The sequence below is a fragment of the Physella acuta genome, unplaced genomic scaffold (assembly GCF_028476545.2).
Source record: "Physella acuta isolate Inbredline_101_S28 unplaced genomic scaffold, ASM2847654v3 ptg000303l, whole genome shotgun sequence".
Taxonomy (NCBI): Eukaryota; Metazoa; Mollusca; class Gastropoda; family Physidae; genus Physella; species Physella acuta.
In genome coordinates this window covers 315,581-340,502 of record NW_026731822.1, presented here as the reverse complement: position 1 = coordinate 340,502, position 24,922 = coordinate 315,581, and the positions used below count along the sequence as shown (strand labels likewise).

At 31.7% G+C, this 24,922-nt stretch overlaps 1 protein-coding gene across 1 annotated transcript; it reads left to right on the top strand.

Moving 5' to 3' along the window:
* The first annotated feature begins 895 nt into the window (after positions 1–895).
* Positions 896–24,922, top strand: LOC131939945 (uncharacterized). The gene is made up of 16 exons (XM_059298474.1): positions 896–948; positions 8,560–8,693; positions 9,863–10,189; positions 11,338–11,456; positions 12,219–12,423; positions 13,176–13,361; positions 13,596–13,667; positions 15,396–15,590; positions 16,832–16,888; positions 17,018–17,081; positions 18,945–18,981; positions 20,061–20,118; positions 20,462–20,536; positions 20,698–21,584; positions 22,379–22,448; positions 23,933–24,922. Exons 1-16 carry the CDS (start codon positions 935–937, stop codon positions 24,841–24,843), a joined length of 3,411 nt encoding a protein of 1,136 aa, XP_059154457.1. The 5' UTR covers positions 896–934; the 3' UTR covers positions 24,844–24,922.

Below are 24,922 nucleotides of genomic sequence, written 5' to 3'. Positions count from 1 at the left end.
AAGTCATTTAATGTCTTACACTCTTAAAATAAAAATAATGTCATTTACATATTTTTTGTTTCAGGGAAAATAATTTCAAAAGTATTTTATGAAGCGGAGATAACTTTGTTACTTTAAAAGGTGCATTAAACTATGCATTTTCTAATAATCCGTGGAAATTTTATAGACTTTAAACGCTAATAGTATTTAAAGTGTTTATTGTTTTATAATGTTTGTATTATCCTTTCATTATTAACAAATTACCATAAATGATAACGTCAATGTTATAAAACAATAAGTGTATATCCCGTTATTAAATGTGTGTAGATATATATTATGCATTTTTTAAAAAAAAAGATCCTTTCATGAGGATGTAAAAAATGTCTTAAGAGCAGAAATCAAATTAAATCATTCAATTGAGTTTCGTTGTGTTAGTTGTTGATACTTTGACCTTTCTGTTTCTGTTCTGTTTGTATATCTATTTTTAAAGGCCTACAGTTTCGGTCTATAACTTGGGCTACACAGCTCAGGAAATTACTTTGAGGGGGAATTTATTTATGATTTTATTTGAAAAACAATTGGTTAATTAGAATAGCCTATAGCTTACAAACTAAACGAAAATGTTCTCTACTGGTTTCTTTAACACGTCTTCCGTTTAAACAGGAAATTCCCGATGTGACCAATCGAAACTGATATAGATCTAGATCTATTGGAAATTAAGGAGTTTATTTTAATTTTCCTAGCCTACAGTTGTTTTTTTTTTGTTCATACTTCTTTTAGGCCGACTGCTCCTAACAAAAGGACAACATAGAAGCCATTAAAAATATTTAGGCCTATACTAATGAGTACTCCCCCCCCCCCCCCCCCCCCCAGGAAGTTTCAATAATAGTCCTTCACCTTCAACAAAATATTTTATCAGGAAACAGACAGCGGACAGCTCTACCAATAAATCATAATGGTAATACTAAGGTAAACAGCTTTCATTCAGAAATATTAAGTTTTTCTTTTCTTAATATTTCTAACGACTAAAATGTAAAATGTAAAGCTAAATTTAGATCTAAATGTTCCGTAAAAAAAAAGGTTCACTTTATTCTATTGGTTTGCGATATTACAATGTGAATATTTCTAGTTCGTCTCGTTACCAAAACTGGAAGTCAGAACTTGACCTGAAACGTCACGCTCCGTTTTTTTTTCGTCTTTTAATTTTTAATGAAAACACTGCTAATCTCGCAAAATCTCATCATTATTTTAATGCGAGATGCTAAGGAAATGGATACTATGCCTTAAAATGCCAGAAAAATTTTCACTCTCAGGAAAAACTGAACTGCAACGAAAAACGACCGACCACCGGACAAAAGCGCCCAACAGATCCTAGATTAATATATATTTGAGATATTTACCATGATTAATTACATTAATGCTGTTTACATTTTCCAAAAGCCAATTCTCCCATGAGTAACCATGTGACTATTTTTTCTCTGCTATTTTTAGTAACGTTACGTTATGGTTACGCTAGTTGTCAGATAGAAAAGACTAATTTTTATTTTTTGCGGAATGAACTGTTAAGTCTAGCATTTTAATTATAATTCAGTTGTAGCATCTGCAGAAAATGTAAAATTGTGGACATTGTTATTGTATTAAAGTATTAATAATTTTATCATAGTATATTGTTTTTTTTTCTTTACTGCAAGTATATATATATATATATATATATATATATATATATATATATATATATATATATATATATATATATATATATATATATATATATATATATATACACACACACAAACAAAAAGTATGAACATAGGCAACTTAATTCTGGCCTGATCGGGTTTTGAACAAAAAAAACAAATTCTGTTTTTTTAATTATAACAAATTACAACATATCATTTGTGTGAGTGCATTAGTTTGTTTTGAAAATATCTATTTTATGTTTGCCATGATATATCTTAACCTCAAGTCTGTCAAAAGAATATAAAACATCAAAGCTTTGTATATGTAATGGTTTCTCCTGTTATGACTTATGTTTATTTTTATGTCTTTTTGTATTTACATTATTAATTTTAAATACATTTCCTTTTTTTTAATATGTCATTCTTAAGAATGTATTTTTAAAAAAATTAATTAAGAGAAGTAATTGCTTTTTAATTGTTTAGTACAAATCTATTAAAAGGAGCTTATGATCACCTCTAAATGCTTATTTAAAAAAGGGAAATAAGTCATGGAAGTAGTTTAAACGTTTGCCTATCTTTCATAATACTTTAAAAACAAAGGGAAATTATAATTATATAAGAGCATTGGATGGTGTCTATACAATAAAGATAATCCATCCGCAGCTGCAGTATTCTTTTAACAAAACAACAATCAAGTCAAAAATTAAGGAAAATTGAATTTAAAAAAAATTGTTTATGGTCGGCTGTGGGCCCCTAAACAGCGTGCTCCCCCCCCTGCATTGTAAGGTCTGGCGGCAATGTAGTTCCGCCCATGGGCCGACTGCACTGTTTGTTTCATTGAACATAATTCGTGACGAGCCATTAACCTTGTAAATACTAAATATTTAAATTTATTACTGAAAAGTTTAAATATGATTGTTTGAAAACAGGTACATTAATTAAACTTTGAAACATGTTTGTAACTTTCAAAACATAAATCACCCAACAATGTGAAATAATTACTAAAATTTAACGAGTCACCTTTTTTTTCACATTACTAGTCTCGGCCGATTTTACGTACCTAATATATAATTTAAAAAGCTCAGTTCTGTATCAGTGTATGTGGTGACGGACATGTGGATGACATGCATACAGTAAAAACTTGACCTGATTGGCGTAGTGTAATATTCTTAAAGTATTTATTAACTAAATTAATGATTATAAAAATTAATGGTTTTGTACAATATGTTTCATTTTCCAAACTTATCATTTTAATTAACTTAATGTGGAATAAACAAAATCAAAGAAAATGTATCACCCTTCACAAAGATTCTAATTCTGTCTGAAAATTATTTCTCTTAGTCCCTTAGAAACAATTATTTTACTAGATAGATCACCAATCTTTCCATTTGCAGATAAGATGGAGAATTATAGCCGTTCATTAAATTGAATCAGACGTGTCCGCTGGCACCCCGGCAGGGTACTATTTGCGCACCAGGCTATCCTGTTAGTGCTATGCTGCATACATTCATTTTAAAGAGTGCAATAAGCTGTGAATAAAAAGGGCTACTTACTATAGTCTTTCATGAAATCGAATCGAGGACATCCTCCCGCGCCCTAACAGGGTGCTATTTGGCATCCTCTACCTTCGTGTGAGCTATATTCGTTGTGAGTGCAATAGACTACGGATAAGTTGAGGTTTTTTACTAAGTTCAATCAGGCGATTTTGCACCCCGGGTTATATTGTAAGCACTATGCTTTTATGTTTGCATTTTTAAGTTTGTGTTCTGCGTTGTTTGCCTTTAGGTTTTTGTTGTGTTTGACTTTGTGTTTCTGTTGTCGTTTGTGTCGGCGTTGGTGTTACACTTCTGTTTGAGTTTTGTTTTTTTTTTTTGCATTTGGGTTTGCATTTGTTATGTTTGCATGGTTTTTTTTTTGTGGTTGTTTTTTTGGTTGGTTGTGGTTAGGGTTAATTAGAAAAATAATATATTTCCTAAACCCAGACAAGTCATGGTCCTTTAGTATTTTTTACAGAGGCCACAAGGCCTGGCCGTCTGCTAGTATATATATTTATATGTATATATATGTGTGTGTGTGTATGTCGGCCTACATGTGCCTAAACTTTAAATATATGCAACATACAAGTACATGTAGCCTATGTGTGTGAATAAGCTTTAATCACTGCAGACTTAATAGTAACAATGTTTATGTACAGTCTGTTAATAATACAGTTGGATGTAGCATTGTTTTATGTATAGTTTGCACTTTTACGTCATGGAGTCACCCTGACCCCACATGTAATAATTGTAAAAGTAAATTGTGACATATTCATTTGTGCCAAATATAATAGAAAATTGTATAATAAACCAAAAGCAATATCTAAATAAAATAGTCAATATATCAATATAGGTGCGAAATAACTTTATTCAGCAGTGTTCTCAAGCAAGACTTGCTATGTAAATAATGTCCATCTGTAAATTAGAGTGGTTTCCCCTGAAACTCAAATTATAATTTCACTAAAAAGAAACTTAAATATTGTTTAAGATGGCTGCTAAACAAAAAAAATGAGCTTGGTTACATATGATGAAAACATCGCTAATTTTTATTTAGATCTAGATCTAGTCTATTACTGAAAAGTTTTAATGCAATTGTTTAAAAATAAAAAGAGGTAGGCCTACATGATTGTAACTGTTAAAACATAAATCCTTCTAAAAATGGTAAAAGAATTACTAAAATTTAGGCCTAACGAGTCACCTTTTGATAATCTATCGTTTTAAGTACGTAAAATCGCCCGCGACTTGTAATGTGAAAAACAGGTGACTCCTTAAATTTTAATAATTATTTCACATTTTGAGGAGGATTTATGTTTTTTAAAATACAAAAATGTTTCATTTATGTATCTGTTTTTAAACAATTGAATTAAAACTTTTTCGTAATAAATGAAGACTTGCAATGTTTCCAACAGATGCAACCATGCTCATTTACTATAGCATCCATCTTGTTTAAGTTTTATTTTTATAAGCTTATAGCGCGAGATTCAGGGGGAAGCCACTCTATTTTACAAATGGCTGCTGTTTATATAATATAGCAAATCTTGCTCTTAGACACTGCTGTTTAAACTTAATTTCTGGCCTATATCGATATATTTTGCCATTGATTTAGGTTTATTATTCATTTATCTATAATATTTGACACAAACATATGACAATACACTTCTATTAAAGCCTTGACAATGAGGTAACGTTTTTGTATATTAATAGCCGCCGGCGATTTTACGTACCAAAAACGATAGATTACCCACCTTTTTTCACATTACTGAAGTATTTATTTAAAATTATTTTATTATAATTATTAGTATCTATTTTCTGTTCTACACTCAACTGTTAGTCTTTTAGATCTAGAAATCTAGGCCTAAATTCTAAATTTAAAAGTTTTCAATCTAAATTAATATCGCCAATCGCTAAGCAAGCTCATCGTGCATGATTAGAAATTAGGCATATTGGGAAATTTTTCCTAATTATCATAGAATGATAAAATGGACACATATTAATCCTATAATTATCACTAAGCCTACTAAGACTAGATGCTACAAGTAGTAAGACTAACAATGTGTTTACACTTGCGATTTGTACACTTGACTATACATGTCTAGAAAAAAAAACTTGGAAATTAGTGAGTAGTCGTCGTCCCTCGCCCCCCTCAAATCTGTTAATATAAAATTAACTTATGGTGAAGTGGTGTTCAAAGGCGATATATTGGGCAGCTTTTTTGTTCTACGCAAATGCAATAAAGTTGATCTATCTTGGCAGTATTGCAGGCAGTTTTGAAGAAGGTGGTATTCTAAGTTGACACTAAAGAGGGGGAAATTGATTAATCATCATTATGTCTGGCGACTGAAAAATCGGAATTTTAACTGTATAAATCTAACATCTTTGTTGTCTACATCAAAATTTAATTTATTGTAAATCAGGTGGGGGTAAGATGCAAGACAAAAATGTCTTGTGACCGGTGTTTTTCGCACCTTTCTTGAAATTTTCCGTCCTGCGGTTAATGAAAATGTTTGTTCAATTGTCTTTGTTATATCTCATTTGCAACACAGAAGACATTTTTCTGTTCATTTACTAGCTACACAGTGGATAGTAATAACTAAGTCCATGTATTTTCTGATATAAACAAGGGTAGTCAAGTTATATATCAAATTTTATTGCCAAGTAAAATTTGCTCTGTTACAGTTACAGATGTGTTACAGCACATATATATATATCTATATCTATATCTATATCTATATATCTATATATCTATATATATATATATATATATATATATATATATATATATATATATATATATATATATATATATATATATATATATATATATATATATATATATTATATATATATATATATATATATAATTATTATTTATAAATATCTAATTCAAATAAAGAATTTATGAGGAAAATTTCTACAAGAAATTGTGTCTTCCTATGAATGTTAAAAATATTAATTAACCTGACAGCATGGGGCCTATACTATGACAAATTAAGACTTTTTGTTATGTTAGTGTAACTAAAAAACAAAAGGTGCCATATTTTCAATGAAAATAGGTTTATCGAAGATTATGTAGCAAACAATGGTAAGATTATATGAAGAAAACTGATATTAAATTAATAATCAAACTTGTAATATTTTTTAATGATGTGTTTAGAAAAAGAAGTTAATTGCTCCAAACAATAATTTTTTTGGCAGTAAAAAAATATGCAAAACTGATAATAGCCCAAAATTGTGTTCAAGTACTCGGGCAGATGAGGCTCGTTAGCTGGGGACAGCCACTCTTCTCGGAGAGACAACTCCAAAATCAAACAACTGCTGCCTTGTAGTTTGTTCTTGGTTGGACAAAGGCTATGGAAGCAAATCCAAAAAGAAAAGCAGGCTGAAATCGGAGTCAATGGCCTCAATGGTGCATAACCTGTTGACACGTAATCCTTAATTGACAATTGTGATGGAAGCATGGTCGAGTCGGCAAAAGCTCATGGTTGATAAATTCGAAAAAAGTCTCGAGTTCAAACCCTCTGGCAGATAAGGCTCGATCCCTCCCACCACTAAAAATTAAGAACGAAGAAGAGGAAGAAGAAGAAGTGTTCAAGTAGGTGCAGTGCCAGCGGCAGGATATTTTGCTGCCAAACCTTTATGTTATTTTGTGTGCACGATTACAATACTTCCTCAATACTCTGTATACGAGAAAGTAAAAAGGCAAAGTGTCTGTTAAAGAGTTTCTTCCAGGCATCTCTTAGGGGAGGGGACTGTCTACCACCCCCCGAACAAAATGGAATTTATATATAAAATATATACTTTTAACAGTGCCCCTCTCCGTCATTCCACCCCCCTTGAAATTTTTGTCAGTCTCCCCCCCCCCGCAAAAAAAATTTCAAGTGTCCCTCCTCTCCTGGAGAAGAAAGTCTGGAAGAAACACATTTTCAAATAAGGGCGCATTTTCACCAACGCGAAAACTTATATATATAGGTCTAATTTGCTGATGTGGGACGGAGTGGTCTAGCAGTAGAGAGCTGGACTGCTAAACCGTAAGTCTTGAGTTCGAATCCGGGTTTGTCCCTGAGTCCAACCAACTCAATGGGTACCTGACTCAGGGAAAGTAATGGCGGCTGGGCATAGTGCTGACCACACTATCTTTTCATATGCCGAGGTCACAGAAACAAGTGAACTCTACTTCACTTGCCCCATAGACCGCCTGGTTTGAAAGTGAATCTTTGCTTTTACTACTTTAATTTGAAGATGGGGCGCAAAATTGATAGTTTGTCCTGGGCACCTAAATAGATCACTATGCCTTTGTATATAGTTAATATAATCTAATCAAAGTTATAAATTAACTTTTTAATAATTGCGATTTCACATTTTGCGCCCCCCTACGGACAGCGCCCTAGACAACTGCCTAGTTTGCCTTATAGGTAGCGCCGGCCCTGAGTAGGTGTGTGGTGTGATAGTCCTTCATGACTCTTGCAAAAATCATCTAAAACCTGTGTAGAGTAATAAAGATTTCATGCCAATAAACATAAAACCACACTTAACACTACATATTAACATACTTCTCAGTGCTAGTAAAAAAAGGTTATACATAGATCTAAATTTAAAACAATAAATTTAGAATAGGCCTTTAAGTTATTCTAGATTTTGATTCTGCTTCTAGACTCTAAATTTAGTAGAGAAATCTAAGAGAAGCATAGTAATAGTATGTAAAGTAAGTAGTGAATTGGAAGTAGTGTTAGAAAGCCTAAAATATTAAAATAACACTAGATCTAGATATAATGATTAAGCCTTCTAGTTCTAGTATTACAACTAGATTCTAGTCATAGAATCTATCTATATTATTATTATTTAAGGCAAAGTGGTCTGATGCCGGTTAGGGTGCTGGTGGCCCTTCAAATTTGGCAGGCATTTGCCTCGGGTCAACAGACTGACCAGCGGCTAATATGAGCTATATATATATATATATAAATTCCCACGTAGGATCCCTTTGTCAATTCTTGAGATTATATATCAATCCACGGAGTCCCAAAAAATTGTGTCATAGCTGACCAGTCCTATTTCCCTATATAATCTTTGTAATTTATGTGAAAACCAGAGGGTAATTTCTAAAAAGATTTTAGGTCACTCAGGCTCTGTGCATCTGGTTAATTTTTTTCTATAGACTTGTGTAAATGAATTGGCCAATGGAAAAAATATTTATATATATATAATATATTTAAGGTCAACTCAAAATATTGTCTGCTTGGCAAAACATTTCCAATGATTCCTTTTGTAGACTATACAATCTATGTAATGTTAAGATGATTTTTAAAAAAAGAATGAAAATAACACTGGTTATAGAGATCTAGGCCTTAATACATTAATTTTTTTTACAGGAAAAGAAACATTTTCAAGTTAGCTTTGCTGCTTGATAGATCACCCAGAAGAAATGCACGTATAAAACTTGTGTACAAAATGAAAGTTCAACTGGTTTATATATTGCTTACACATCTATTTATTAATGCTCATGGTAAGCTTTTTAAGTAAAAATAAATAAATACAACATTTTAATGAAATACTACATTATATCATTATTTATTTTATATAAGCGAGGCCTACATACATAGGAATAAGACCTAATTTAATCAGTATTTTAAAAGAAGAATAGTTGAAGTTTAACTTCAACAGCTTTGATACAGAACAGTTTTTTTTAATGTTGACACTATTGAATTGATCTTGGGTCTAGGACATAACCCCATTAGTTTTTGCCCCCAGGAATTCTCCTACTTATTCTCCAACCTCTGACTACCTTTAAGGAAAAAAGTGTGTAAAATCAAGAGGTTCACAGCATCCATGTGCAATCACTCTTCCAGTAAAGAACAATTTTAGATAGTATTAACACATTCACACAGCAAGTTTACATGCTGTAGACTAACAGACATTATCTACAAGTTTTTATTTCTAAAATTAAATTCCATACATTTTTGAGATTAAAAAAAAATCTAGTCCAAAAACTAGTAGTTTTCCAGACTTATAAAATTCAAAAATTTACTTTTCTAGACATTTTCCAAACTTTGAATGAAAGCTTACCGAGCCTTATGCAATGATTGTAATTTTTGGTATAAAAAGAGAAATAAACTAAACAGAGATTGCAAATTTTATGATGATTGTTAATATTATAAGGCATCTATGAGTGCAGAAAAAAAATCCTATTAAATACAAAACTAAAGATACTTTGCTGTTTCTGTTTGGTATGGCAAAAAACATATAATCAAACCAAGCACTTAACACATAGGGCCTAATTTATACTAAGTCGTTTAAAATATACTTATTTTTCAACACTGCTGGGCTGTATTTTCAATATTTAGGCCAAGTAAAGATGTTACAAAAAATATCAAACTCCTTTATTACTTTATCAATTAATAGCATAGCAAGTTATGCACTTCATGTTATTGAATTAGAAATTTGGCAGAATGGTTTGAGAAATTTACTAAATTTTTGTGGACATGGTGTGATGATAACTCATGGTCGGATAACTCAGGATGTTTCATCCTGCTCCCATTGATTGTATATAGTTAAGTAACTGTATGATATATTTATAAAAGGAGCATGTATGTATTATATTTGTGAGCATATATATATATATTGAATATTAGCTTTGTAATTGCTTTTAAAAACATATTTTATCTTTTTATAAAGCATATACAACATGTGAAGAAAACCAACTATGCTACTTCAAGTCTACTGTATCAGAAAGTAGTAATAGGATTAAAACACTGCAGTGGAAAACAAATGTTTACATTGTTAGCATTTGCAATCTTGGAGACCCATGCACAACTTATGCCAATTTTCGTGATTATGCAACTCCAAGTGTTGATAGTAATGTAAATAATGTATCATTTTCCATGACACTGTCAAACGTTAACCGTAAGAGGTTGCAATCTGATGGATATGTATGGAAAGCAATTGCTTTCTTTTCTGATGGATCTTCTAAAATTTTCTTTGACACAACACTGCAAATAATTGGTAAGAACATCCTACTGTATTTTTAAAGTATCATTAGTAATAACTTATTTTAAAACTTAAGCAATTTTTTGTTGAAATTTATTACTGCTGGTATTAATGATTAACTATCCTTGAAGCTTTGGTTTGCACATGCTAAATTATTGTACCTTTTTCCTTTAGCATTTTAAAAAACTAAATTTGAGTAGCTAATAATATTTAGTAATGTCACACATCAAAAAACACACTGCCTTGACTTGTAGATGTGACATGATTAAAAATTGTGCTTACAGTTAAATAGATTTTTTCCCTCCCAATTCGGACTATAGATTGTAATGTCAACGTCATTTGTATGATGTAAATATTTAATAGCTGACTGTATTTCTGTTATATAAAGACCAATTTGGTATAGATAACAGGTTAGGTCTGCATGTCACCTCTCCTGGGACATAGACAGCTGACTAGAGCTTTCCAGACATCTCTGCCTGGGCTAGTTGGCTAGACTCATTCTTCTTATTTAAGTTTAAAAGGTGGCTGTTACAATCCACTATATATATATATATATATATATATATATATATATATATATATATATATATATATATATATATATATATATATATATATATATATATATATATTGTCTGTTATGCATTAATGCACTATTATTTTATTAATGGAATCACCATGAAACGGGAAGTTGCTCAGTAGATTCCTCAGGTTTCTGTCAAAAATATTATTTAAGTATTGCAGGGGCAGAGCATTGGCAACAACATATCCAAAGTTCCCTAAAATCTACCTTCACACAGAGTTCATTCAATGGGCATCAAGCACATTGGGAAGGGATTAATGACTGCTCCATGGTTGTCCTTTCCCCCATAGAGTTAGCCTTATTCTAAACAGCCAGGTCTCCCCTTGACCACTATTGTACCTACATTTCAAGAGATATGGTAGGCTAGTACATTCAATGAATAAACTGAACCGAGGTGGCATTGATGCACCTGTTGTAGTTTATCCAAAGGATCACAAGAGTGCTCTGTGATCAGTGATGCCACTTAGACATGGGCGGTGACCAAGGGGTGTTTCCCTACCCTTGAGGAGGGTGATTAACATTGATTGCACCTAACAAGTATTAGTTTTATTTATTTTTATGTCATATGTTTTACTTTTAGTCAAGCCCAAACAATTGACCTGTGCATACAACACATCTGTAAATGGTCTTCTGATTGACTGCTTGGGTTCCAAATCATATCCTGAAAGTAAATGTAATTTCACATTAAAGTTTAATGAAGTAAGTAAAAGCATTACTGTTATTTATATATGTAGAAGGAACATTATAAAAATAAATTCAGTGAATTGGGTTTCATCTTTATTTTTAAGTGTATCAGTATTACGACCTATAATAATTTTTCAAAAATGTATTTTTTTTGGTGATAAGTCTATTTTAGTTAAGTTACTTAGTCATGGAATTCTCTTCAGTAACTAAATAATTTTGGGGAAGTAACTTCTTAGAATATACTGTTTATGACATTTTGCATGGAAACAGGTAAACCTTCAGCTTTTTTTTCTTTTAATAATAAAAATTTTCACAAATTCATTCATCATTGATGCTTGACTGATGTAGGCCTACTTATTGTGAAGTATAAATTCAAGAAAAGCTAAATAATTGTCAGCATAATACCTTTTTATATAATTTTACTTGTTGTAGTATGCAATATCTGCTATTCTAAGGTCCATAACATTATTACAATTTTAACACCTGTTGTAATGATGAATCAGACTCATTGTTGTCCACTTACTTGTTTAAAATTAGTAATAAGACATAATCATCTAATGTAGAAAAGGGGATAAAGACTTAATGGTAATGTGCTGGTTGTATAATATTTTCATATGGCTGAGGTACAAAAACCATGGACTGTCTTGTTACGTTAGACCTACAAATATTGTAATTAATGTATTTATTATTAATGTCCATAAATTACTTTATTACTGTCAATAACTGAAAAAATAATAATGTTCTCTGTTGTATTGTACTATATATTTTACTCAACAGGTTGATATTGGAATAAACAACACCCCTGAATACAACCACACAAAGCTTTTCGAGAATGATGAGTATTTCTTGACCAGATGTTCTCTAAACATTCCCATGCAGAACATAACAACTGGACATTATGAATTTGATATTAGAATTTACCCTGGCTCATCAGATAGTGAATGTGAAGACTGTGGGAATACAACAATAACGTTGGATATAGGTAAATTTAGAATTTGTGATTTTGTTTAGGCTTATCAGTATTGGCAGTGTTCACAGTAAAAACATGACCAGATATCTTTCATTACTTTCGAGATTTGGTTTTGTATACTAATTTTTTAATTTATGTTAAATTAAATAGTTCAAAAGGTCATTTCCTTTAAAAAAGGAGAATGGTTTTCTCTTTCTTTTAATGGTTTTTGATCTGATTGCATTAAGTCTCTGCTTTGGTATTCCCCCTGTATCAAAGTTAGCTTCAAATAAGTTGCAAAAATCAATGAAAAGTTTCCATCTAGAGCTAGAAAGTTATAAGGTACACAAATATTGTTAATTGTACAAGACTAACCAATTAGTACTTTCTTCACTAATTATACATGGGTGTGAGCAGTGACATAGTTTAGTCATATAATTTTGAGAGTACATATGAACCCTTGTTCTAATTTTAACTGTGGAAATCTTTAAAGTGCTCTGACTGATAGAGGCTCTGCAATGTCTAATTGTTTAAACATTTCTGACTTATACGATTATGAATTTAATGTACATTTATATAGAAAACTAATACAATTAATTTTTTACCTGAAACTCATTATTTAGCAATTTCTTTTTACATAATATATCGTCTACGTAAAATGTTTGTATCCGAGAAAGATTTGTTTTATACACCTTATACATTTATCTCTTTTTAATTCATGTCATGGACAGTTTTTTTTTAGTTTTGATCATTTCTTAAAAAATAAAGTGTTAAACATGTTTCAGAAAAACCCAAAGTTCAGTTAATCAGGTGTTCTAGCTATGTGTTTGAAGGAACAAGACTAGACTGTACTTGTAGAAAATCTGATAGCAGTGACTTAGCATCACAAGTAACTTGGTATCAAGGAAATAGCATTCTACAGGAAGGAGAAAATATTTCTGTTCTAACAACAACAGTTTCAATGGCTCAAAGTAAGTATATAACTTAGACATACTAAAAGCAGTACCTTATCAAGTATCTGTGCACATCTTAACATATTATTCTACTTAAATTGATATTGTATAAATATCAAATAAGGCCATATTAATAAAAAAAAATAGCCAAATAGTGACACCAAAATATAATTTCAAGTTATTGAACTTAAACTTTCTTTTTATACCTTTATGTTAATACATTTCAAAAGATGCATTTTTCCTTACAATCAGATTACACATGCCTATCTGAAAATGCCTTTGGTTGGAGAAGCAACAGTGAAATCTACATCCCTAACATCATTAGTAAGGTTTTAATTTTTTTTTTTTTGCACTTATATAAGTAATTTCTTAGGCTGGAGATTGGCAAATCTTGTTTCAGTGGTTTTTGTAGCTGCTTATGAATCTATAATAATAGTTTCACTTTCTGTGTATCTATTTATTTATCTGTCAAGAACGCTATAGAGAAAACACAAGCAGAGTAAAAACATGCTTAGTAATTTGAAAAACGAAACGTGACGTCACATGGAGCATATAGTAGAAAATAGTCTAAAGCTGGAGAGTGCACGCAGTAATATGATGTCATTGATTCTCGAGTAAACATTGAATTAAAAAGCAAATTATGTCTAATCTTAAAATCTTTCATGCAATTCTTTGGGTAGACCCAAAAGAAATGACATCATCGCCTAATTCATGTGTCTAATCCTAAAAGTGGTTTGCGTTAAAGAGTTTCTTTTAGTATCAATGTGCAGTAAGTACAGTGCAATAATTTAAGCTTAAATCCGATTAAAGTACCGATTCTGGATAAAAACCGTTTCCAAGGTCATGTTTTGTTTCCGGTTAAATTTAAATAAGGTGATTTTGGTTTTGGTTTTAGTTTATAGAATAAAAACAGCGCTATCAACCTAATGCCCATTGTAACCTACCTCAACGGTTGTGTATGGTTGTGTTAAAGTAAAAAAGTAAAGTTTCCCTTTCAAACCTGACAGTCTATGGGGCAAGTGAAGTAGAGTTCACTTGATTCTGTGACCTCAGCATATGAAGAGATAGTGTGGTCGGCACTATGCCCAGCCGCCTTTACTTTCCCTAACGTGAGTTAGGTACCCAACAAAGTTGGGTGGACTCAGGGACAGTCTACTGACTTGAACCCGGATTCGAACTCGAGATTTACGAGTTAGCAGTCCAGCTCTCTACCACTCGCTAGACCACTCCGTCCCATGGTTGTGTAGGTCATCCTTAATGCTCAGCTCTCTACAGTGTAAAGCTGACTACATTGCAAAGTAGTATAGTTAGTTTTCTCCTTGCTGATGTTGAGTCCAAGTTGCGAAGATGTGTGCCACCATGATTGCTTGCTTGTGTATTTGATGTTGTGGAAGAGGAGTGCTAGGTCATCTGCAAAATCTAATCTTATATTCCTGGGAACACTAATGGTTTATGGCAAGATGATGTTGGTAAGCTTCCATATCATACTCCAGTCAGTCCACCCCATTTCTCTTGGGCTACTTGACTGTACATAACAGTTTTAGCTATTCTAATGATACAAATCTTATTGATATGTAGTTGATTCTTTATTCAAATAAGTTTTACATTGCCATTGTGTTTGCTTAGGCAGTTTAATACAGATAAAACTTAATAATTTAAATTTTTATTTTGTTTTACTTAAGCTGCTTAGTTTTTTAAATCAATAAATTATTTTTTATTGTGAATAAGCTATTATAAGTTATGTAAGTTTTATATTGCAGACATATAGCCATTTTTTCTAGTTATAACATTTTAGCTATAACAATACTCAGTGGTGTAATTTTACTATATGTTAAAGTGATCATTAATATTTTTTTGACCTAAAACAAAAGACAATCTTAAGACTGCCCATCTTTTCTATAAGACGTAAATTAAATTTTAAAATGTATCATCACTTTAATGCCTAAACCAAAAATAATTTGAAATGTAATATTATTCAAAGTTTCATTGCAAGTATTATGTTGTTAAATATAAATACAAATAAAAATGATATCCATCTTCCAAAATGCCCAGACGACAAACCATACTCATGCTTACCACAAGGAATATGTTATGGTAATGTTGAGTTCTGTTATAATGGACAAGTGGAGTCATGCTTTTCATTTAATTTGTCATCTGTAACCTTTAAAAAATGGTGTGAAACACAAGGACATCTGAAAAGAAATGGATCTTCCAACCTTGCATGTGATACACATTTTGACCTTCGAGGTAAATTTTTTAGTATTTTTTGTTAGCCCAGTGATAATTTTAAAGGAATTTAATATTGAAAGTTTAGTTTTATCCATCATGTTGCATCAACTGTTATTGTTTGTTTACATTTTTAAAAGTTTCACTGGCTTTTTGTTCCTCCTTTCTCTATTACTGAAGAGAAGCTATTGATTTTAAATTTAAAAATGTTGGATGGACTTATTTATTTGGTTACTTTCTTGAATTAAGATATTTCCCAGATATTTCATCCTGACATTACTCCATCCCCAGAGCAATTACCCTCTGTCAATTACCCCCTTGGGTAGTTACCCCCTTCCACCAAGCTCAAGAATCCTGTACACTAAATTCCAACTCTATATTTAAAGTTAACCCTAAACCAAACATCAAACCTAACTCCAACTCAATACCTCTAACTTACCTTTAGTCAAAAGCCTAAACCTATGCAATCAAAACAAACCCAAACCTTAGACATTAGTTTAAGCCTAGCCCTAATCAATAGCCACACCCTAGCCCTAACTGTACCTTGATATGTATATAATGTATGTATATGCCTGATCACCCAAAACAAGCCTACACAGCTATTCTGCTAATTCTAAAATTTAAAGAGATTTAAACTAAAAGAACATGTATGTGAACAAAACAAACCATTCATCGAAGAACTGCCAAACGACAACCTGAACAACCCTGAGTCAGAAGCAGACCAAAGCCAGCGCGTGAGTCAGAATTTGAAACCAGCGTGAAATTATGTCATCGACCATCTGATTATTTAAAACTATAAGTAGTATAAGTCCATGGCTATCATCAATATTAGAATAATAAATGGTTTTTCAATACATAATGTGTGATTAAGTATAATTAAAAGGGAAAAATAACACATGTCCAAAATTGGTATGTATTTTAAAAAAATTTATTCTGAACATATGGTTTGTCTGGGTAACTAAACAAATACACCTACATATCAAGGATTGAACCAATGTAAATAAAAAAAACTTATTTTATTTCAAAATGTAAAACATGTAAGGCTACTAATCAGCAAACGCTAAATTTTGTTTTTCTCCAAAGTGAAAAAGTGTGACAATTTTGGTTTAGCCCCTGTGTTCTTCATTTATATATATATGTATATATATATATATATATATATATATATATATATATATATATATATATATATATATATATATATATATTTATATATATATATATATACATATTTATTTATTTATTTATATCTTATATTTTAGAAGAAGAAGGTCGAAGAATTCTGATTAGTATAGTGGTCGCAGTAATTGTTGTATTAAGTAAGTAAAAACCAATTTATTAACATAGTCTTGTAAATTTGCATTTTTTTTTTTTTTATGAAATACTGTTATTAATTTTTACTAAGAAAGGCTGGTTTTATTCTAATAGTCAAATTCTGTTTATTCCAGTTATATTTATCATCATTTGTTGGAAGAAGAAGTTAATAACTAAAAAACTATTCAAGTCACGCAAGTAATTATATTTTGTAATAACACTAATAACACTTACTACTAAATCCAATCTATAAGATTCATCAACAATAAATAATGTTAAATTTGAATGCTGCTGCAAACAAGATGGTATTCCAAGTCTATATATATTAATGTATATACATATGCATGTGCATATATATATATATATATATATATATATATATATATATATATATATATATATATATATCCGTACAATATATGTTTACTCCCACACAGGCATGCACGCACTCGTGCACACACGTAGAGACACACACACAGCAACACACACACAGACACACTCACACAGAGACACATACATGAGACACATACACGACACACATACACACACTCAGAGAGAGACACACATACACAGAGACAATCAGACTTACCTCTTCTCCCCTACCTCACCCCACCTCACTCACCTAACTCACCTTACTCACCTCAACTCAATCACCTCGCCTTACCTCACCTCTCTCACCTCGCATCACTCACCTCACCTGAATCACCTCACCTCATTCACCTAACCTCAATCACCTAACCTCACTCAGCTCACTCACCTCATCTTACTCACCTCACTTACCTCACCTCACTCAACTCACCTCATTTACCTCACTCACCTCACCTCACCTTACTCACCTCACTCAACTCACCTCATTTACCTCACCTCACTCAACTCACCTCATTTACCTCAATCAACTCACTGACCTCACTCAATTCACCTCATTTACCTCAATCACCTCACTCACCTCACTCAATTCACCTCATTTACCTAACTCACCTCAATCACCTCATTTTACTCACCTCACTCACCTCACCTTACTCACCTCAATCACTCACCTCACATCAAACTCACCACACCTCACCTCATCACCTTACTCATCTCACTCACCTCATCTCACTCACCTCACCACACTCGAGAATTTTTCTATAAGGTCGATTCATTTCCCCAAGTCTATGGAAAAAGTTAGCCAGATGTACTGAGCCAAAGTACACTAAACATAGTTTTTCACCAAATTAACAATATTTATATACGGAATTCGGACTCGTCAATTCTAAAGACCTTGCCAAGTTTTCCTGAAAATAACATAGTTTTTTTGTTACCCCTGAGGGTCGTTCTACAAACTAAGGAGTTATAATGGGGTTCCTATGTGGGAAATTATTTCGATATATAGTTCATATATGGCGCTGGTCAGTTGAGATCAGTTTTGACCCTCTTTTCGTAGACTTGTGGCTGATAAGCATTTGCACTCATGTTTTATTGGCTAGTGGAAAGCGCCTGCAATTCTGAGAAGTACCAGAACCGGCTGTTAATGGTTAAGGGTATATTTGTACCATAATAATAGCAATAACCTGTAAAATGTGTAAATTCAACTGGTAAGAGGTAACTGAAATTTCTACTCAACTACCACATGGAATTACATCACTGGCAGGAATAGTTTAATTCAAATAAGTATTCACATGCCCTGTGTGGTGGACAATCTAGCCAACTAGAGAAGAGCCTGTGAGGGGGACGAAAGATAAGAATGTACATAGCTGTTGAAGGGGGTGGAGTAATAGAGCAGGTAGAAGGTGGTGGAAGAATAAAATGGAGCTAGGTCTAAACGGTTTTACCGTCACACCGGCATCCGACCACTTTGCTTTATGTATTATATAGGGGCCTATATATTTAAATATATGCATATGTAAATGGTGTCCTGAGATCATTTGTCATGGAACCATGTAATTATATGCATGTAAATATATAAATATATATAATTATATGTATATATTTGTGTGTATTTGTGTGTGTGTGTATACATACATATATATACATTTATAAACATGTATAAATCCTACATAACAAATGTATTTATATTTTCAGAAAGAAACAATCAAGAAATGAGCATTGTGAAAGTCAGGTTTGTACAAGTTATTTTTATGTTTGGACTAGGGAAAGTGTTCTAGCTGCACTTTTACAAAACCTCCACAGTACTTTCTCCTGAGTTATTTAGTCAGGTTTATTGTAGATATATGATTTGACAAATTCTATACTTTGAATATTTTTTTATAAACTACCTTACTGTATTGGTCAGGCAAGCTCTTGTAAAAATTGAAATTAGTATTAGACTAGGAAATAAAGGGTACATTTAATATTTTAGATTCACTATATCAAGAGTGTGTTGAAGGAAAGAATAAGTTGTTACTATTGTTATACTTGTTGACTGGTGTTATTATTTCTGTTCTCACTTTGTGCTGCGAGTTTTTGTCCATAACATTACCGTCATCCTATTTGTCCTAGTTTTCATTTGGTATTGTATGCTGGTTGAAAAGAGTGAGTAAAAGCCTCATTTCATTATGTACATTCTACCAGTCTGGGGTATGTAGTTTCTATGTAGAACATCAGCTCACAACTTTATTCTAGGTTAGTTTGTTTTCATTGTAGACTATTTAGAACAGACTGTGATTTTCATTTTAGTTTGTATATAGTATAGATAAACTATTAAACTTTCATGTTATTTAGCCTAGTTTATTGGGTTATTTTCTGTTTTTATATGTTGTGTCTATGCTTGATTTCCCTCACTTGCATTAGTGTGTTCAAAACAAGAAGCTATTTCTTACAATTTAAAGCTAATCTGTCAAAGCAAATCTTTCTTAGTTGTGTATAGTTCAGATTTGCTTAAGAATGAGCAGCACTAAAAGAATACATATGGTACATATTTCCTTTGAAAACTTGGGATATATATCAGTTTATTATTTTTAGAAGAAATAAACCATGTGCAAGAGACATCAGTCGCTACTGAAACCATAACATTTTTATGACAGACACTTGTACTTCTTTATGAATAAAATAGTTTGTTTTATATTCTAATTTTAGTGTGTATAAAACAATATTATACATGTTTTTGTTTTAGTTAATACCATTAATAGACTCAATGATCAATAACTAATTTGTGTCTTGTATACTTTAAAAAAAGCATCTGTTACTTATAAATTTTAGGCATATCCAAGTTCTGCTAATGTTTTAGAATTGGAACTTTTCTTACCCAGAAGTACAGGTATTCATATATTTTAAAGTATACATATAAACTTTTGTTTCCTATGCTGCCTGATCTGAAAATTACGCTGTTGAACATTCATGCAAAAGATTAAATAATGAAATTACTATAAATTGTAATATTTTTCTATGATCTACATCAATCTCATTACATCATTTATATCTTGTTGGTGTTTTTTTTTCTGTTATAATGTTTTTAGTTTATTTAAAAGATTTTTCTTAAAAAAAATAGATGTTAAGAACCTTTTAATTTTACTTTTAGCACTTACTGTTGTTATTGAGCTTTACAGTTAGATTCTCATTATATGTACTCCCAGTATTTAATATTTATTTTTATGCATTAGGAAGTAAAGTGCCTACGCCACACAAATCTGGAAAACATTCACAGATCTGTATCAAAACATTTTCAACACGAGGAGGTAAATCATTTAGATTAAAATTTGATAAAATTTGATTACCAATGGTTGAAGTTTTAAAATTTAAGGATTTTCTCTAAATACATTTTAAGTTATATATATATTATTTGACTTAATAAAAACAATTAAGCCCACTTTGTACAAAAACGAATTATATGTTTTAGATGAAGAAGATATACATTTTGCCAAAAAGGAATGGGATATTTGTAAGAGGAAATCAAAACATAAAGGATTGATTTTATGCACAGAATATTTAAAAAATCCGAAAGCTTATTTGCCTGAGTATGATCAAGAGACAGTAAAAACCTACATCAATACCTGCATTAATTTGACAGTAAGATTGGTTGTTAAATTAGTAAGTACTAAGAGACCAGTTAATGCCTTTGGAGCTCAGAAAGATCATGCGTTGACAGGAAGTGGTATTATTGTAGCAGTTGAACATACAGAAACATACCATCATGTGGAACATCATGATCAGACTGAAAAGCAAACATGGAGTGTGTACATAGCCACAGCCACACAAGTTGTGTTTGATCAAACAGAAGCTGAGTGTACAATAGCAGAGCTGTTTTATGATGATGAACAGAAAAGTAGAGTCAAGAAGCTTCAGGCAATAGGAATACACCAATACAATAAAAATGAGTCTTGTATTATACACTGTATTACTGATGAAGAGAATGTATACAGTTCTTTAAAAGAAACTTTGAGACAGCAAAAAGATCTGTGTAAAGATGTACTTTGTAATGAAAATAAAGTTGTGTTAATCTCACACCCTCATGGCATGCCTAAACATATCAGTTTTGGTGAGTGTACTGAAATAAGTGCAGATTCATCTACTCCACTGTTCAAGTTGAGCAGGTGGAAATACACAGCAGCAACATGCAATGGAAGTGCTGGGGCTCCAGTTCTAATGCTGAACAATTGGTACTGGCAATTCTCAAAGTTACTTATTGCAGATTTTCATGTACATTCTGGAGTCAATTCAGAAGGATTTAATTTTTCTAGCAAAGCTCCAATAACAAAGAAAATTGCTGAAAAAATGTTATCTGAGGTTCGTAAATTTGTTTTTTTCATGTCATGAATTGTTAAATATGGCACTACTCTTGTACACCATGAGAGTGGCCCAGTTACTGCATGCTTGACTGCTTTTGTTATGTATACTTTTTAAATCACTCTACTCTATGTCATCTTAGATATTAGACAACACCAAGTTTAACCCAATACAACTACAAAGAATAGGTAGATAGAATCGATCTACACCTTTCACTATGTCTTGTCTATAATTTCAACCTTTTTGAACCTAGATCAATCTGTAAATTATTTCTGACAACTACGAGTAAACCTGAACTCTTAACTATTCTTTGAGATCTTAGAGTTGACTGCATTATCTTAAGATTTTATCTTGACCATTTAACTAAAAATTTCAGTGCTCCTAGCATCATGGTATGTTTTTGATCATGTCTAACTGAACTGGTCATATTACTTTTTCTGCTGCATCCCAGTCTTTTAAAGCTCTGTTAAACGTATATTGCTGTTAAGCCATTAGTAATGATGGTTCATCTGCAGGAGTTATTTTTTAAATTTAAATAATAAAGATTTTGGGACAAATAAAAAGCAACTAGTCATGGCTCTGTCGGCATATTCCCTGGCAATACTTTATTCAAAAGTATCATACAATCAAAAGATGCTTCTCCTCTGTTAACACCTAATATTGCTTTTACCTAATATTAATTTTAATGTTTGGATATTTTAACTAACAATAGCAAAAAAACTTTTTTTTCGTTTTCATGCTGGTAATTGTTAAAATTAAATATCACCATCTTTTCAATTTTTTTAAAATTAAAGGCATTGCAGAATATCTCATATGAAGAAGTTGAAGTTAACTGTAGTGAAAAAGAAGTGAAACACAAACAAGGTAATATTTTTTTAATCTTACATGTTCCTTAAATGGTTTTTAAGTTTTGCTACCTTCATAATCATACAGGGTATTTTTACCTACAATGTGGCTCTATGCTTGGCATTTTTTAAGTTTCATATCTAACATAAAATAAAAACAGTAGTGGTACAGCAATGCGAGAGTGGGGATGAGGCTCATAATGGGCACAAACTCTTCACATGATCAGAGACGTCATGTGGTGCTTTCGGGAGCCTCCTTTTACACTACCACAAGGATGCCAGATACGACCCCTGGTTATGTTCACACATCAAATTTCATGCCCCACCATGTCCCTAGGGGCGCCTATATATATATATATATATATATATATATATATATATATATATATATATATATATAGAGAGAGAGAGAGAGAGAGAGAGAGAGAGAGAGAGAGAGAGAGAGAGAGAGAGGCTGGTCTGTTGTATGGTAAGACTGGTCTGTAGAGAGAGGCTGGTCTGTTGTATGGTAAGACTGGTCTGTCGAGAGAGGCTGGTCTGATGAAACTGATCCTTATTTGGTAAGTCAGACGAGAACATTTTTGTGAATAATGAAATAATATATATGTGTTGCTTGACAGGTTGAGATTTTAAGCTAAGTTGAAGCTGCCTTCTCCCTCTGCTGTATGGTAGCATCTGGCAATACATTTTCAGATCACGTGATTAAAAATTTTCTGAAATGTGAACATGTAGTAATACTTATCACTATAGCATGCTAATTACTGTTTAACATTTAAATTTATATTCCAAGTAGTTTATTTTGTCGTTTAACATGTAGGCCAAAATCTTGTAACTACCATATAAAACATTTCTTAACACGAACATAAAAACCTCAATCTAAAGTTAGTAATGTATAAAAAACAATTCTACATATTACACAACTTTGTGGAAATTTGATTCGATTGTATGTTTTAAATTAAGCACTAGATCTAGACTAGATTCTAGAATTTAGACCTAGTTTCAAAGCCTAATAAAAATGTAAACAAATCAGTTTGGTTCTCGAAAATCAAACTGGAAATAGGCTATATTAATTAAACAAGTACTCTTTATTTATTATTCTTTAAAATGTAATAGAATAGCTTACCATAATTAATCTAATATCTTTACCTATAAATACTGTAATTGCTGTGGTGTAAAATTGTGCGATAGCACCGAGCGACTGCGTTGCTGATTAAAAGTATACTGTGGAAATGGCAGAGATTTTTAGAAATATTAACCGGTTTCTTCAGATAATTATATCTCGATAATCATTCACCAGATTTCTATAATATTTTCAGGCATTATGGGGAATCATGCTGGCTTTTGATTTATGTAAAAAACAGAAATTTGAATTTTTTTGAGATAGATAGTTTACTTATATATATAAGAAGGGGAAGAATTCTACCATCTATTATATATTTATAACAAAGAGACTTTCTTATCATTAATATATGTAATATCTTTTTGACTTTTGATCTTTTTTAGCTCATGTTTATGAAGCTTCCTCTACCTACAGTGCTGATAATTTATGTATTGGTTTACCAAACTGCGAAAAAAATCCAGGCCACACTGATTTTATTGAAGTAGAAAGTTTTTCCCAAGATCATTTACCAGATAAGTATCGCGAGGCAATTCTTTATGACTACATTAAAAAACTAATAACTTTAACCGGCAAAGTGATGGTAAATTTTAAAAGTCCAGATAGATCACAATTTTACCCAACTACAGGTGACCTATTCAAAGCAGGAGCTGGAACAGGAACAATAGTGTCGGTGGTAGAAATCAAAGAACAAGTTTCATGCCCCTGTCCAGATTGCAAAAATTTGGATGTTGCAAAAAAAAAGTTTTATTTAATATTTGTCCGCACAGCAAAACATATTATATTTAATGATGAAGAAGCACATAAAAGCAATTTCCAAATAAATTTTGATAAAGAAGTATCATCTGAAATAAATTTGTATGGTCTGAGATTAATTGAAAGTGAAATTAGTAAGGAAAGGTCACTTGTAATGTATGTTACTCATGATTTAGAAGTAGGAGGCAAGTTGGCTAATACCTTGAGACAACTGTATACACTGGATAAAAAAATTGTTAAAAAATTTAAAATATCAGATGATCACAAACTTGCTGTTGTTGTTTCTCATCCACATGGATCATTTAAACATGTATCAATTGGAAAGTGGTTGAATAGAAAGATCGTGCTGTCACAAGATCGTTGTTATACACAATACACTTACACCACAGCTACATGTCAGGGCTGTAGTGGTGCACCTGTTTTTATATTAGGTGAAAGGATCCCTCGAGTAACTAAACGTTTGCTAACACCTCATGTCCATAAAGAAACAGGTGATGAATATAATACAAGCTGTTGTGGAATTGAGAGTTACAGGATTTAAACAGACTTCCAAAGGGGAAAAAGAATTATTCTGCAAATTATTTATTCTTTTGTTTGGATTTTTAGTCTCCACATGTACA